General features: G+C 37.2%; 1 protein-coding gene across 1 annotated transcript in view; it reads left to right on the top strand.

Annotated features, from left to right (window-relative positions):
• CREB3L2 (cAMP responsive element binding protein 3 like 2) overlaps positions 1-17,029 on the top strand; it is a 154,532-nt gene that overhangs the window by 126,877 nt on the left and 10,626 nt on the right. Inside the window, exon 8 of the mRNA XM_031939144.1 lies at positions 992-1,060. Coding sequence (XP_031795004.1) covers positions 992-1,060 — 69 coding nt within the window. The remainder of the gene's footprint in view (positions 1-991; positions 1,061-17,029) is intronic.

The following is a 17,029-nucleotide window of genomic DNA, read 5'->3' as shown; positions in this document are numbered from 1 at the left end:
GGAAAACACTCATGCAAAAAAAAAAAAAAAAAAAAACCAATCCCACTAAACTTCATATTTTTGATCCAGCAGTCTTACTATTCAGCTCAAGATGAGACATATGTAAAAGTATTTATAACAACACTTTTCTGAAGTAATAAAAAATTGGGAACAATGTTGGGCTTTCATCAAATTGAGGAGGATTGAATATAGTGTGGTTTATGGATATCATGTAATGTTATTGAACAATAAGAAATGATAAATAGAGGGAATTCAGAGAAGCATGGGATGACTTATATGAACTGATAAAGACTAAAGGACTAGAGAGAACTAGGAGAACTAGAAGGACAATGTACATGATGAAGAAAACACTGAAAAAGAACTGAATTCTTATTCATTATAATAACCAATATTAGAAAACAGATGATGAAACATATTCACTTACTTCTGTGTAGGATGCAAAACTATAGATACAATTGTTGAAATACACTGTGTCAGATGTGATCTCTGGTTTGCTTACTTTTACTTCAAATTTTTTTCTTTTATATTATGTCAGAATTCAGTGAGGGCAATATTTTAGGAAATGACTAATATAAAAACAAAAAAAATCTATAAATCTTTTTTTAAAAAACTATGAAATGCAGTATGTTTTTTTTTCTTTAAACTTTTAAGGATATGATTTGAGAAAAAAAAAAAAAGTTTATCTTCCCAGTTTGCATAATGCTTCCCTACTCAAATCTGGGACCTAGCTATATGTGAATGTCTTTTTCTAGTTTCTTTGAGAGTGTGTATTTTTCTGTTTCACATCTCAGTGTTCTATGTGTACAATACATCCTACCTATATTCTTGCTGGGATCAGTGGTATATTCATCCCTCCCCATATTTGAATATGATCAAGCCATCTCCCTGGCCAAGTAAAAGCAAGCAATTGTCCCACTTTGTTAACAAGACATGACAGCTAGGCTTGATTTTCTCTGTAATGACTTTTCTTTCCTTTCTTCCTCTTCTTCAGGGTAGAGTCTTGTTCAAATGAGAACATGGAGTTGAGGAAGAAGGTGGAAGTTTTGGAGAATACTAACAGGTAAGAAGCAGCCAAAGGTAAGGGGGGAGTCTTATCTATCAAGTAGAAGGTAAGAAAAGGAAAGAATATGGCTAATAATGAAAAGGAAAGACACAGATCTTGCTTGGGAATAAAATAGGAAAAAGAAGGTAAAGACTATTATGTGCCTACTATAGCTGGAGCTCAAGACCTCCAAGTCAGAGCATCGGAGAAAGAGTCTGGCTAAACTCCTTGTCAGAGGCAACCACAAGAGGTTGGAAAGAGTTATAAAGAAAAAGCATGGGAAAAAATAGAGAGAGTTTGGATTTCCTTTAATGACTGTGAAGTTCATGAGTAGGAAATATGGCACGAGCTATCTCACTGGAGCCCAAGGACTCCACTAATGAAATTGTTTCTGGAGATAGTTTTCTTTAAGCTATTAAATGTACCTATTGTAAAGAATTGTTATGAGTGTCCATTCATTATCCATCCATTTACCGTTTACTTAACACATTCTGAGTAGAAGATTGATTTCTTAGTTCCTAAGAGACAAAGTATTGTCAAAATCACCTATGGTGACAAAGTCATATGAGAAAAAAAACAAACAGCTTTTAGATTGGTAGTTTTTCTTTAAATCCTATGTTATAGTCAAAAGCAAGAGAAACCATTTACTCTCTTTAATTTGATACCTGGAATGGTTCTATGTAAATAGCAGATAATAAATATTGGTTGCATTAATGAACCAATGAAACTATTACTGCTATGCAAAAGCAAAACAAAACAAACAAAAACAACCAGAAATGAAAACAAAAACAAAAAACCTAATATTGCATTTTGAGTCAGAAAACTGGAGTTGGAATTTCTATTTTATCATTAACTGCAAGTGACCCAGGGCATCATTTAGCCCTTCTCTGTCTCAATTATCTTATATATAAAATGGGTATAATATTTGTACTTTGTGCCAACAGAGTTGTGATCAAATGAAATAAGGTATATCAAACTCTTTGTAATCCCACACTATAATAATAACTAACCTATATTTTGTGATGCTTTAAGGTTTGAAAAGTGTTTTACAAATATCTCATTTAGGCAATCCAGCCTCCAATACTGACTGACTACATGGTTCTGGAAAAGTTATTTAACCTCTGCTCTGAATATAAAATGAGGATAACTTGTCACAGGGTTTTTTTTAAAGGATCAAATGAAATAATATTTGTAAAAGCATTTAGCACAGTGTCCGGCACATAGAAAGCATTGTATAAATGATTTTATCTTTCCCTAATCATTACAACAATCCTGTAAGGTAGGTGTTATTGCCCCCATTTTACAGAAGATGAAACTGATATTGAGAAAGAATGAATGACTTTGTCTAAGGTCACTTGGCTAATAATATTTGATTCCAAGTCCACTGTTACATCTACTAGGCCACTTAAGTGTGTTATATAAAGAAGAATGAACCTCAAGCAAGCTTTTGTTTGCTTTAAAAACAAAGGATTGAACATGATCATGTTTATGAAGGTCCCTTCTAGCTCGAATCTTTTTTCCTCACTCTTGCTATTACTTGGAATTCAGAAGAGTACAGGTCTTCTATCTGTGTGTCTCTCCTCTTCTCTCCCTTCCAAAAATATGATTTTAACAGATGGATCAAATTGTCCCTTTGTAAGATAAATCCAGCATAGAAAAGAGAAAATTTTAATTAAAAAAAAAAAAAAAAGACTCTGGAATTTACTCTGAATTTTAATCCTTGCCAGTTTCCATTATTTAATCATCTCTCTTGCCACAGGGGGGCAGAAGGAGTGAAGCTATGAGTTATTCACTATCATTTTGGGGCTAAAGAAGTTATTTTTTTTTGGCCTGGAACTTGAACCAAGCAATGTCATTTCAGACATAAGATCCACAGGACTTAAAGGTGGAAGAAACCTATAAAGATTACATAGCACAACCTCCCTACATAACTCCCTTCTATTACCAATGAGGAGACCAAACAGAGGGGTTAAGCCTTACCTAAGATCACATGGGTAATAATCATAATTAAGAATAGTAGGTATAGAGATAGAGATTAAATCTGAAATTTCTTTGGTACAGTCAGTCAGTAAGTATTTTTTAAGCATCCACTGTGTACTCACTCAGTAATGAACTATGCATTGAGGGTATCAAAACCCCCCAAAACAGTCCTTATTCTCTCTCTATTTTTATTTTTGGCTTTTTATTTACAAGATATATGCATGGGTAATTTTTCAGCATTGACCCTTACAAAACCTTCTGTTCCAACTTTTCCCCTCCTTCCCCAGATCCCCTGCTCTAGATGGCAAGTAGACCAATACATGTTAAATATGTTAAAGTATATGATAAATACAATATATGTATACATATCCATAGAGTTACTTTGCTGCACAAGAGAAATTGGACTTAGAAATAAGGTAAAATTAACTTGAGAAGGAAATCAAAAATGCAAGATTAAAAACAGAGGGAGTGGAAATGCTATGTTGTGTTTCACACTCATTTTCCCATTTCTCAGAGTTCTTTTGCTGGGTGTAGCTGGTTCTTTTCATTATTGAACAATGGAAATGGTATGTTGTGGTTCATACTCATTTCCCCATTTCCCAGTGTTCTTTTGCTGGGTGTAGCTGGTTCTTTTCATTATTGAACAAATGCAACAGTCCTTATTGAACAAATGGAACAGTCCTTATTCTCAAGGAGCTTCTATAGGCTAATGGAACTCCCAGGTGAGGAAATTCCCTCTCTCAACACTGATAGAGAGCCTTTGCTACATTTTAGTCTTAGAGAAGAGTTTGAGCACTTTGAAGTTAATTGACCCACCCATGATCACAAATCCATTATGTTTCATAAATGAGACTTCCTAAATGTGAGTGAGACCTATTACTCTAACTATTGTGCATTGCTGCCTCTAATCATATCTCATAAATTTATGGAGCACTTTTAAGTTTGCATAGATCTCTTCTCATAATAACCTTATAAAAGCAAAAATTATTGTCTCCACTTTATGGATGAGGTTACTGAGTCTCTTCAGTAAATTTCCTGAATTAGTTGAAGTGGAAAACAAGTCTTTGCACCCAAGTGTTCTCTTTTAAAGTCAAGGAGACAGCTAAGTTGGTGCAGTAGATAAGAGTTCTGGGCTTGGGATCAGGAAGATTTGAATTCAAATTCTACCCAGCCATTAACCAACTGTGTGACTCTGGGCCTACCTTTCTGAACCTCCATTTTTGATCTGATGGCTTCTCACTTAGAACTCTTCTCTAACGTAGGACCCTTTTGACTTCTCTACATTCATCTAGCCAACTGCCATGATGTGCTCTACAAGCCAGATTTCATCCTAGGCAATGATTACTCTTCTCAGGCTATTACTCCATGTTCTTACTGTGTGGGGGAAGTAATATGATCATGATCCATGATCCAGAACCATGCTTTATTAGGGAGCATTCTTTGTTTTCCAAAGCAGAATGATGTTTTGACAAAAGGTCTCCATCTGGAGTTGAAAGACTTGCTTTTGATTGCTGTTTGTGACTCTGGCTGGACAAATCACATAATCTCAGCTCCTCATTTTCTTATTTGTGAAATAAGAATAGTGCTTGGAATAGATGCACACTGTTGTCCCTTTCAGCTCTAAGTACACGATGCTATGAGTTAACATTATCCCCCCAAAATGTTAGTTTAGATAGAAGCATGATTAATGAGAAAATATTACTTATCTAGGTTTAGGGCTTATGATCTGGGGATTGTGACTAGACAGAAAATTAACCTAGATTTTCCTTTTGACTTTGTTACTGACTATGTAATCTTGCAGAATCCAAACACCTCTGAGTCTTGTTATTTCATCTGTGTTTGAGTGTGAGCTTCTCTCAAAACCATAGGTTTCTCTTAAGTATATGAAATCAGGGTCAGCTTTGGGCAAAAGGAAGAAGGAAGGAAATGTTTTCCCTGGAGTTTCTCTACATTTATTGAGCATAACAGCACCTGTTCTGTAACATAGTTATCAGGTGTTAAGAAATTACACAGTCACAAGGGAAGTAAAAAAAAGAAAAAAAGGCATTTATTAAGCACCTACTATGTACCAAGAATTTTAAAAATATTGTCTTATATGTGTCTCATAAAGGACTCAAACTCATTTTTTCCTGATTCTGAAGCAGGATTTCTGAACACTAGACCATATTTCCACTCATTTCACCATTATATTTAAATAGGGCATTCTTAGAGTCTAAAATGGTTTTACTAAAAGGTAAGTATATCAATTCCTGGAAATTGAAGACTCCATGTTGGCAAGTCAGGGGAAAAGGTGTGCCCTGTATTTTTTTCAGATCACACTATTTAAATGGCTCATCCCCTTCCCATGGACTATGCTGAGACATATCCAAGTAGTGTTAAAAGGGCAAGGAAAGGAGATTTCCTTTTGGTGTTTTATAGCAAGGGAAGAAAGAAACATGTTGGAATAGAAAGAAAAGTGCTTCTGGTGTCAGAGTGTGGATTCAGATCTTTTCTTTGGAACATTTCCTTTGTGAACCTGGACAAGCTACATAACCTCCCTAAGTCTCAGGTATAAAATAGGCATGATAGTATTATCCCACCTTCCAATGTTTTTGAGAGGTTGTGAGAATCATATGAGATACTATTTGTAAAGAGTTAGCACAGTGCCTGGCAAATAGTAGGTGCTTAACACATTCTTGTTCCCTTCTTTTCATCCCATCTATTTTGTTTCTGAGAGAGAGGGGGAGAAGAAGAGAGATGGTAAGGGAATGAGGAGAGAGGCAGCGAAATAAGAGGTGGGGGAGGTCTGTGGATCATTGTTCTATATAATGGGATTGGGGATAGGGGCAGGCCAATAGTTTGGGGCCCAGTGAGCAATCAAACCTGCCAAATTTCTCACCCCCAAGTTGAAATCTTATGTTGAGAATCCAAGTCAACATATCCCAGTGTATCAGTGCTTATATGAGGCCCAGAAGACAGTGAACATGTTGCTTCCTGCCCAGGTGAGAGCAACCTTCTCAGCTAAACTCAGGGGATGTGGACAATGCCAGGAAACTGGAAGAAGATGAGTGGGAAGAAGGAGGAGAAGGAGAAGGAGGGAGCTTTCTAACCCCTCATTTCCAGGCCCCAGAGGAGCTTCCCTCTGCAGAGACTGTGTGAAATCACATTCACACCTCTTCTACTGAGGTGATCCACTAATTGAATGTCATCAGGAAAAGTGTAAGATGGGAGTGAGGTGATTCCCCAGGGCCCCCTCCCTCTTCTTTACAGCTATGCATTTTCTCCCAGCATTATTTGGTAAGGTTTGAGCTTGGTTTCTACTCCTGTCCTGTCTGGAGTCATTCAGTTCAAGAATTCTTAATTCAGTGAGTCCTTTCTCCATCCTCACAACCCCAGCCCCTCCCTCCCTCCCTCTCTCTCTCTCTCTCTCTCTCTCTCTCTCTCTCTCTCTCTCAACAATCTTCTTCCCATCAGAATTTCTTTTTTTTCTTTTTCAGTTCTCATTTTTTCCTTTCTTCCTAATTCTGCCTCCTCTCTTTCTTTTTTTATGCACACCAGCTGGCCAGTTTCTTCTACTTTTCTTATTTCTCACTTTTCTTATTTTCAGTGGCTCTCTACCTATATAGCTTGACCTGCTCTCATTTTACTATGTGACCAGGATCTCTGATTCATCAGTTTAAAATGGAAGCCCTGCAAGGGCAATTATCTGTGGAGTCTAGTCCAGCCAGCTTATGTTAAAGTTGGGGAATTTAAGCCTGAGAGGCACAGTGATTTTCTCAAAGTCCCACAGCTCAATTAGTGCCAAGCTAGGACTAGATCTTCATTTTCTTGTTTACTGATAGAAGCCATTTCCTACCATATCATCCTGCCTCTCTAAACTTAGTCATAAGTTCATGATGGGCATCATATTTGGTAGTAGAAGCCCTTAGTTCACATTCTGATCCTTTTATGATCGGGAAAGTAACTTTACTGATCTGAGTCTCAGTTTCCTTATTTCTAAAATGATACAATGTACTTGTTCTCTGTTTCCTTCTACATCTAAATGTATACAATTATATATCCTTATCTCTTTTACTCTTCTATCCTAATTACTTGAAAATGGATTCATCTATTTTCTTGTCAAATGTATCCCATCCCCCCATCATATAGCCTGCTGTTTTTTTAGGGGCAATTTGTCAGAAACAAGCATTGTTTGCTCAGTTTTGCCTTTGTTCTTTTGCTTATACCATTCTCCCTACTCAAAATATAGTTTCATTACCTCTTTTCAGCAAGCCCATGCTGATCGTGAGGCTGAGTCAGTGAAAGACCCAGTTCTAGGACTTACAGCCCCATGAAATACATGGTTGTGTGATCTTAGGTGAGATGTTCACCTTCGCTAGATGTGAGTTTCTGTAAAATGAGTGGGTGAAACTACATGATGCTGAAGGTTCCTTCTCTCTTTAGGGTTTGTGAAACTCTAGCTATATTCCTCTCATCCTCTCCAATGTGATGTATTGGGCAGAAGGCTATACTTAAAAGTCATAAAGACCTCATTTTGCTTCTGTTTTCTCTATAAAGAAGAATGATCTTTACACGGCAAATGACACAGCAAAAAAGTGAGTAATAGGGAGTTGATATCCAAGATAGAGATGGAGATAGTTGCAAAGTTCACTTATCTGCACTTAATGAATTCAAGTCACCTCAAACAGATGAGCCAAGTCCTCAGGTCCTAAAAGAACTAGAAGAGATAGTATTAGTAAATATGTGAAAGATTATGGAAATAATAAATATCACAAGATTGAAGGAGGGTAAATGTGGACCTGATTGTCTAAAAAATAATAATAATAAAGCAAAAGAAAAGGAATTGAGTCTGCCAACTATATATCAGTGAGCTTGACTTGAATTCATGGGAAAATTCTTGAAAGGATGGGAAATCAGTCTGGTTTTATCAGGAATGGATCATGCAGGCCTAGTCTCATTTCTGTTTATTATTAAACTAGAAGATTAAAGAATTGCTATGGATATAGTTTACCTAGATTTTAGTGAGGTTTTTGATAAAGTATCTCATTTTTCTTATGGAGAAATATGGTTTACATGAATGGTTTCAAATTCAAATGAGGGGGGAGGCACACTACTATACCATACATAAAGATCCCTTCAGGCTGCATATTAACTTAGAAAATCACATATTAACTTGATGTATGTTTAATTGTGTTTTTATTTATTTTGTTAAATATTTCCTAATTACATTTTTATTTGATTTGGGCTCAGTGTTTGGATGCAGAACAGAAATGTGGATGGTAGAATCAGTATCAAATCAATATCAAAAGGAATTTGATAGGGTAGAGTATTGGGGTAACTATGAAATTCAATAGGGATAAATGTAAAATCTTGGACATAAGTATCAAAAACATCTTGATGTGTAAGGAATGAATAGATAGTATTTTTTTTTTAAACAATTGGTGATTTAAATGAACTGTAAGCCCAAGATACATCAGCATTATGACATGATACCTAAAAAAGTTAATGCAATCTTGAGCAATCCTAGGAGGGGCAGAGTTTCCAAAAAAAGAGCTGATAATCCCACTCTATTGTTTACTCCTTCAGACTACATTTGGAATATTGTTCTCATTTCTGGACATCATAATTTGGGAAGGACATTGTAAAGCAGGAAAGTGTCCACAGAGGGTACCAAAGATGGTGAAGGGCTTTGAGTTCATGACAAATAAGCATTAATCCAAGGAACAGGACATGTTTATCCTAGAGAATGATAGCTGTCTTCATATGTTTGGCAGACTGTTGACTGAAGGAGTGTCCTCAGAAGGCTGAACCATGAACAATGGATGGGAAGTAGTTGTTGTTGTAATAGCAGTAGTTGAAAAAAGAATCCAGTTTAGGCTGAATATCAGAGAAAAACTCTTACAAATTGAACTGCCCCAAAGTGGAATGCTGAAAAAGGTAGTTATTTCCCTTCCTTGGAAGTTTTTAAGTAAAGGGTTGGATGACTTCATGAATATTCTTTTTTGTATGGGTCAGACTAGCTGGTCTCTGAGTTATTTTCCCCAGTTCTCAAGTTCTATGACTCTGTGCCTTAAACACTTTTAGAACTATGATTATGCGCAAGTCACATGATTTCTCTGAGCCTCAGTTTCTCCATTTTATATATGGGGATAATAATACTTTTGAAATCTCTTATAGGGCTATTTTAAAGTTTAAAGGAATAATGTTATATGAAGCTTTTTTTTATAGCACTGTCTAAATATCAATTAATTTCTTCCTCTATGCCCCATTCCTGCTGAACAATAATTAAGCCATTTTATTATTTATTTTATTTTTTTTTACCTTTCCTATTTTTGTAACTCCATCCTGCTGGTCAGTTTGTACTTGCTTTATATGTATTTTTATGCTGCTCATCATGTCTTAAGATTTAGTATCCCTTATTAGATTGTATATTCCTTCTCTTTTCTCTGCCTCCCATACCCTTTGGGGTCCTGTACACATTGATAAATATTGAGCACTATCTTTGGCTATATTCTTTTAAACTCATATCTGGTCCTGTAATTCTCTTCTCTCAGCTACCAAGCTTTATATCTTGCTTGGAGAGTAGACAGTAAATTGTGGACTTTTAGATGAGAGTGTGTTTGATTTGGTGGGTAGTTAGTTAGGTACCAGAATGAATTCCCCAGAGAGGAGATAAGCATCACAAAGTGTAATCTGGTGGGAAAGCAAAAAATTCTGTGACTCTAAGCAAAAATGTCAGTGTTTTCATGTCTCTTTACCCTTTGTTAATTGCAAAATAAATAGATCTCCAGCTGTGGAGGGTCTATATGGGTGATATTTATATCTACTAAGAGAAGATTATGTTTGTGCTTTCTACTTGAAGACCATAGTTCCTTGAGTGATTAGTCTTAAACCAGCCAAGTAAATGTGTTATCCTCCCTCTCCCTTTCCCTCTCCCTCTCTCCCTCTCCCTCTCCCTTTCCCTCTCCCTCTCTCCCTCTCCCTCTCTCTCTCTCCCTCTCTCCTTCTCCCTCTCCCTCTACCCTTCTCCCTCTCCCTCTCTCCCTCTCCCTCTCCCTCTCTCCCTCTCCCTCTCCCTTTCCCTCTCTCCTCTCCCTCTCCCTCTCTCCCTCTCCCTCTCTCCTTCTCCCTCTCTCCCTCTCCCTCTCTCCATCTCTCCCTCTCCCTCTCCCCTCTCCCTCTCTCCCTCTCCTTCTCCCTCTCTCCCTTTCCCTCTCTCCCTCTCCCTCCCCCTCTCCCTTTCCCTCTCTCCCTCCCTCTCCCCTCTCCCTCTCCCTCTCTCCTTCCTCCTCTCTCTCTCCCTCTCTCTCTCCCTCTCTCCCTTTCTCCCTCTCCCTCTCCCCCTCTCCCTCTCTCCCCTCCCCCTCCCCTCTCCCTCTCCTCTCTCCCCTCCCTCTCCCTCTCCTCCCTCTCCCTCCCCTCTCCCTCCCTCCCTCCCCTCTCCCTCTCTCCTCTCCCTCTCTCCCTCTCCCTCTCTTCCTCTCCCTCCCCCTCTCCTTCTCTCCCTCCCCCTCTCCCTCTCTCCCTCTCCTTCTCTCCTTCTCCTTCTCTCCCTCCCCTCTCTCTCCCTCTCCCTCTCCCTCTCCCTCTCCTTTCCTCCCCTCTCCCTCTCTCCCTCTCCCTCTCTCCCTCCCCCTCTCCCCTCTCCCTCCCCCTCTCCCTCTCTCCCTCTCCCCCTCTCCCTCTCTTCCTCTCCCTCCCTCTCCTTCTCTCCCTCTCCCTCTCCCTCTCTCCCTCTCCTTCTCTCTCTCTCCCTTTCCCTCTCCCTCCCCCTCCCCTTTCCCTCTCTCCCTCCCTCTCTCCCTCTCCTCTCCCTCTCTCCCTCCTCCCTCCTCTCTCTCTCTCTCTCTCTCTCTCTCTCTCTCTCTCTCTCTCTCTCTCTCTCTTCTTTCTTTTCTTTCTGATACTGATAAGTTAGAATCAGATCAGAGGAAGGTATTTAATGATGGCAAAAGGAAGAAAAAAAAGCAAGGGACCCAGGAATCTTTAACTTGAAGATAAATTAAATTCTGGGCACAATAGCTACTTTTCAAATAGGGGTGTTCTGCATAATAGAGATTAGGCTTGTTTCATTTGTCACTAGAGAATTATGAGGAAGAATTCAGGACATATTGGTAGCAATTGTAGTGGGAGGTAGATTTCCAGTCTTAAGGAAAACTTTCTAACAATTAGAGCTGACCAAAAATCAAATAGCTAGGGAGGTTTAGAATTCCCCATTACTACATTAGGGAAGTAGCTGGATGACCTCTTGCTTAAGATGTTGCAGAGATTTCTACTTGGGGACAGAGGAGTGACAGACTAGAGATGTAACTTTGGGAACACCTTTACAAGATCATTATTTATCAAATGATTTTCCTCAAGTGAAGTGTCTACTGCCAGTTGAGAATGTTTAGTTGGAGTGAATATTTCCTGTAAAATGAAATAGAGGTCTTAGATCTGATAGTTATAGAGATTAGATTTATGATTAGTATAGGGAACTCCTTGTTGGAGAAATTTTCTCTACTAGTACATCTTTTAAGTATCTTATAGAGTTGTTGTAAGATTCAAAAGGATAATGTTATATGAAGCTTTTTGTAAACCTTAAAGCACTATGTAAATATCATTTGTTTAATTCTTTCCCCTACCCCCACATTCCCTCTCTTTCTTTCCTCTGGGCAATAATCAAGCCATTTTCTTCATCCACCAAAAGGTAGCTCTGATAGCCTCCCACCCCACCCCAGGTAATTGGGGTTAAGTGACTTGCCCAGGGTCACATAACTAGGTCATATTTGAACTCAGGGCCCCTTAAATTCAGGGCTGGTTTTCTATCCACTGTGCCCCGTAGCTGCCCCATGCTGATAGTCTTTAAGAGTTTTCTAGAGCACTGAGAGACTAAGGGATAGGCTTAGAACCAGTCAAAAGGCAGAAAACCTGAATCCACAGATTCCTGGCTGTGAGGATGACTTTTCCCCCACAACACTCTGCTTTTCCTAATTCTTAAGATCACAGATTTTTGATGATATTGAATGATTTAGAGCTTCTAATTTATAATTAAAAGGCTATTGGTAGTTTCCACATGGTGACTTTTAAAGACTTAATCTTCATAGAATCAGAAATCTCAGAGTTGACAGAGATCTCATAGCCCATCTAGTCTAACCTATTCTGAAAGAAGATCCCCCTTTATGATATAATTGACAAATAGTTATCCATGTTTTTATTTGAAGATCTTTAATAGGGAAGAATCCACCACCTTTTTTTTTTTTTTTGGAAGGCAATTGGGGTTTTTGAGGGATAAGTGAGAGGGACAATTCCTGGGGTTGCTCAGGGTCACACAGCTAATAAGCATTAAGTATCTGAGAACTCAGGTTCTCCTAACTCCAGGGCTATTGTTCTATCCACTGTGCCATATGGCTGCCCCTCAAACCCATCATCTCTTATGGTATTATACTCTGCTTTATTTACCTCTAATTATTAGGGAATTTTTCCTTAAATCAAACTAAAATCTGCCTCTTTGCAACTTCTGTTCAGTTCTTTCCTTTGAGGCCAAATGGAACAAAATCTGATGCCTCTTAAATGAGCTCTTCTAATTGTCCCTCACACTCTTAGATTCTCCCCAGAGTTTTTTGTTCTGTAGTGTAAACATTTCTATTTCCTTCACTGAATTCTTAGCAATCCTCTATTAATTAATAGTAGGTCAAAAAATTGTTCCTCTGCAAGCCTCAATGCTTAATGCTCACCCTTTTTCCTTTTACCTTTTCTGGATGATGCTTTCAATGAAGGCACCTATTGATCTACTTGTTTTAAGGACAAGCACTATCTCCTTAGAGGGTTCAGCTCCATCCTCTTCTGGAAGAACCTCTATCTGCCGGTTAGCTCCAATTATTCAGTAGCTCTTTTTCTTTCTTTTCTTCTTTTTGTCACTTTCTTCCATTGTCTCACTTCCTGACATTCTCTTTTCAGATTTTTAATCTTCTTTGTGTTTACATTGAAACCTTTCAACCATGATTTTTTTTTTTTTCTTGTAAAGGAATACTCTTATCCCCCATTCCCTGGAAAGTGAGGAGTTCCTTTGAGTCCCTTTGTCTTTTCTTCTAAGAGGGAGTCTAGACTGGTATTTGAGCAGAGATAACCAACTAATTGATAACAATTAGTTGGTTATAGAAAAGAAGTAAACATCATATATCTATTGGGAGTCACTGCAAAAATTCTTCCTTCGTTCTGTACTTTCTATGTCAAGATCTTTTTCTCTTCTTGCTAGTAGCTCTTGTGATAATCTTTCTTTGAGTACCCAACTTTCTTTCCTTTATTGTCTTTCTCTTTCTTATCCTTCAGCTCAATTCTGGGTTCTCCTCCTTCTCTTCATGTTTCCTCCCTTTTCTTGAGTCCTCTCAAATTTCCCTTTCCCAGACAATGTCTTTTGGGGTTTTGATTTAAATAAATAAGCATATTTATTTATCTCTGATAAATAAAGACTGCTGATATGATAGAAAAAGCAACTATAGCTCAACATTCATAATGATTTTTCAAATTTAGATAGGAAAAACATACCAAAGTCCTGCACTGTGTTTCTTATTATAGGATAAAATCTCATAATTTAGTCTATTTTTGAATGTTTTACTAAATCTCTTTCAAAGCTTCTCCCAAAGATATTGGATAATACTTTATTCTGAGTCAGAATGACAGCTGGCTTCGATTGCTCTTTTGCAAGGACCTAAACAAGGAAAGCTACTTATTTATTTTTCTTATACCTCAATGTGGAATAGCATCCATTTTTTCCCATCACAGAGTGCTGGACATCCCTCCTTAACAAATTGTGGAAAATCTGTTTGGAAAAAACAAGTGTTGGAATTGTTCAGAGGTGTTTCTTATGCTGGAATAAGACCATGCTTCCAGCAGTCCATGAATTCATTAAACCTTAATAATGATTGCTGATGATTAACAATACTATAATAAAGAATAAGAATATTTTGAACTTTAAGTGCACTATTGAGTTTGCCATACAAATTGGCTTTTGATCGTTTTACTTTTAAAAATAATTGTATTCATTTCATCTGTTGGTTTCCTGGCAGGCTGACCACATAGTCTCTTAATTTCAGTCTGCCCTAACTGCATCACAAAAGCATCTTATTATTCCACACCTACTTAAAGTATGTGGTGAGTAGTTTTTCCTTAATGGATAGGAAACTTTTTTAATGACCAAACATTCAATTCAATTCAATTCAGCAAACATTTATTAATCACGATTCTCTACAAATAATTGTGTTGATTTCAGTGGACATTAAAGTGGAGCCTGATGCACGAAGATTTGGGCCTAGATAGGATCTTTGAATTGTAAAATTAGAATAGAAGGTGGACTAGAATTTTTTTTTTTTTTTTTTTAGCAAAAGTAGGAGTAGGCCAGTCTTGAGATATTTCTAAAGACCTAAAGGAAGATCTCTAATCAGTTGGACCAATCTTTTTTAATAGATTTTAGGAGAATTGTGGATCACAGTCACCAGAGGAGGGGAAGGTATGCATAGATTACAACTTTTGCATTATTGGCATGAATACCACATTGATAAGGTTTGGGACAATTGAAATATTGAAGCATAAGAATGTTTTCTACTATACTAAATCTTGACCATCCTTTAAGGTTGCCTGAAAATTTAGTTCTCGCATAGTCTTTGTTATTAACATGAGTGAATAATTTGGATAGTGGTAGTGATGATAAAGCTATGGTTGCTATTTGACATTTAGTCATTATAGTTCAATACTTCTGGAGATATTGTGATTTCATTAGTTTGGATATTTCTTTCACCAGTGTAGTTTACAACCCTTTCATGACTTAGTAAATAGCTTCTTGAATTGCTTGAATTGCTAAGGTTAAAAAAAAAAAAAAGTCATCATTTGCTTTGAATTTAGCTAGGAAAACCCTTAACTAGGGGAGATTCAAATTCATCCTGGGCTCCTAACAAAAGCCTTTCTAGATAGGTCTTGGAAGAGTTTGTTCTCTAATGCCATACTGGGGTTTTTTTGGTTTTGTTTTGTTTTGATTAGTTTTTGTCTAGGCCTATGGTTTCCTCAGCACAGTCAGTTCCTCGGATGGAAACTCCAGTTACCATTGCAAATTAGCAATTTGTCTATAACTTAACATCTTTGAGGGCAGCTAGGTGGTGCAGTGGATAGAGGGTGAAGCCTGGAAGCAGGAAGACATCTTTTTCTGAGTTCAAATATGGTCTCAGACACTTAGTATATGGTCTCAGACATTTAGTAACTGTGTGACCCTGGACAATTCACTTAACTCATTTTGTCTCAGTTTCCTCATCTGTAAAGTGATCTGGAGAAGGAAACGACAAACCACTCCAATATCTTTGCCAAGAAAATCCCAAATGGGGTCACAAAGAACTGGACATGACTGAGAAACATCTGAATAACCTACAGTTTTAGAGGGTTTAACAGAACATTGAAAAATTAAATTATTTGTCTTTGATTAAACATAGTTTGTCAACCATGGCTAGTTTGTGTCACAGGGCAGGACTTAAACTCGGATCTTCTTGTCTCCTAAAATGGTTCTCATTCCATTATGCCATGGTGCCTCTAGCCTTGTAGTACCTAAGATCGGTTCTATTATATGAAATCAGACTAGAATTTTAACAGATGATTTGGGTTAATATCAGTGGGATATTGTTAGCTGGTGTTTAGGGGGTTGTTCTTTGACTGATGAACTCAAATTTCTTGAGTGCTTTGTGGTAATTTTGAAGTTTCTGGTTCCCATATATACTACTTAATCTGGTTCAGTAACATATATCCTTGGTCACAAGAGGTGGCAGGGCTAGAATGAGTCATCTGTACTTCTAGAAGAACAACTTAAAGTGCATTTCCTAGAAGGATGAATTATCAAGGTTACCATAAATATAAATTCCATTACATTATTGCTAGTGTCATTTCTCTTTATAACTTTATTATTTAATGTTGAGGTTATTGTATTATTGTCAATATTTTGGTTATGTAATTGGATTTAGGGGAATTAATGTTTAGCATTTGAGTTATTTAGGATTGATTTAGATTATAGACTATGGAACATTAAAATTGGCAAGAACCAGAAACATCATCCAGTCCAATTCCCTTATTTCTCAAGAGAAAAAAACTGAGCTTCTGCCAGTGCTTTTGAATTCTATTTCAGATCATGGCCAAAGTCAGGTATTGTTTTTTGTTTCCATTATGCTTAATCGTTTTTAGAGTCATGAATTCTTTTGGTAGATAGTTTGGTAAAGCTTTTGGAACCTTTCTCATAAGGTTTTTATTTTTCCATAATATTTTATTTTTCCTAATATATGCAAAAATAGTTTTCAAAACCTAATGTTTCAATTTTTTCTCCCTTCTTCCCTGACTTCTCCTCTCTCCAAGAGAGCAAGAAATCCAATATAAGTTAAATATGTGCAATGAATATTCAGAAGATTTTTAAATAAATGGCGTTATAAAAGAAATCAGTTGTATAGAAATACAATTATCAAAATATTTTTTAAATAAGTTTGCAAAACCCAAGTAAGAATTCCTAATATAGGAGCATGTAAAACCAGTTAATACTTTGAAAGGCTTTGGTCCAGCTCTATGATTTCACATTATAGGAAATTCCCTTCATTTCTGTAAATCAACAATTGCTTTCTGACTCCAAATCTTTAAACAGTGGTCTGTAACACCAAGAGGTTAAGTCTAAGGTCACAAAGAGAGTATTTGTCAGAGCTAAGGCTTAAACCTAGATCCTCTTCATCTATTACTTCATATTTCCTCTTGTTTCCAGAATGTGTTATAAAAAAAAAAAAGTTAATACATTTTTGAGTGAATTATATGTGTTCAAGGTTGTTTCTGCTAGCTTCAATGCTTATGGGTGGGGTCATCAGAATTTTATTGCTATTGGCCATCAAGTTCAGTGGCACCATTGAATATTATAAGATAAGTTTCTCCTATGACCAGAAGAAAGAGGGCTGGATTTGGAATCAAGATCACCTTGCAAATTCTAACACTACAACCTACTATCTTGGACAAATATTACTCTGGATTCTAGTTTCC

The sequence above is a fragment of the Sarcophilus harrisii genome, chromosome 5 (genome assembly GCF_902635505.1).
Source record: "Sarcophilus harrisii chromosome 5, mSarHar1.11, whole genome shotgun sequence".
Lineage (NCBI taxonomy): Eukaryota > Metazoa > Chordata > Mammalia > Dasyuromorphia > Dasyuridae > Sarcophilus > Sarcophilus harrisii.
This window is presented reverse-complemented; position numbering and strand designations above follow the sequence as displayed.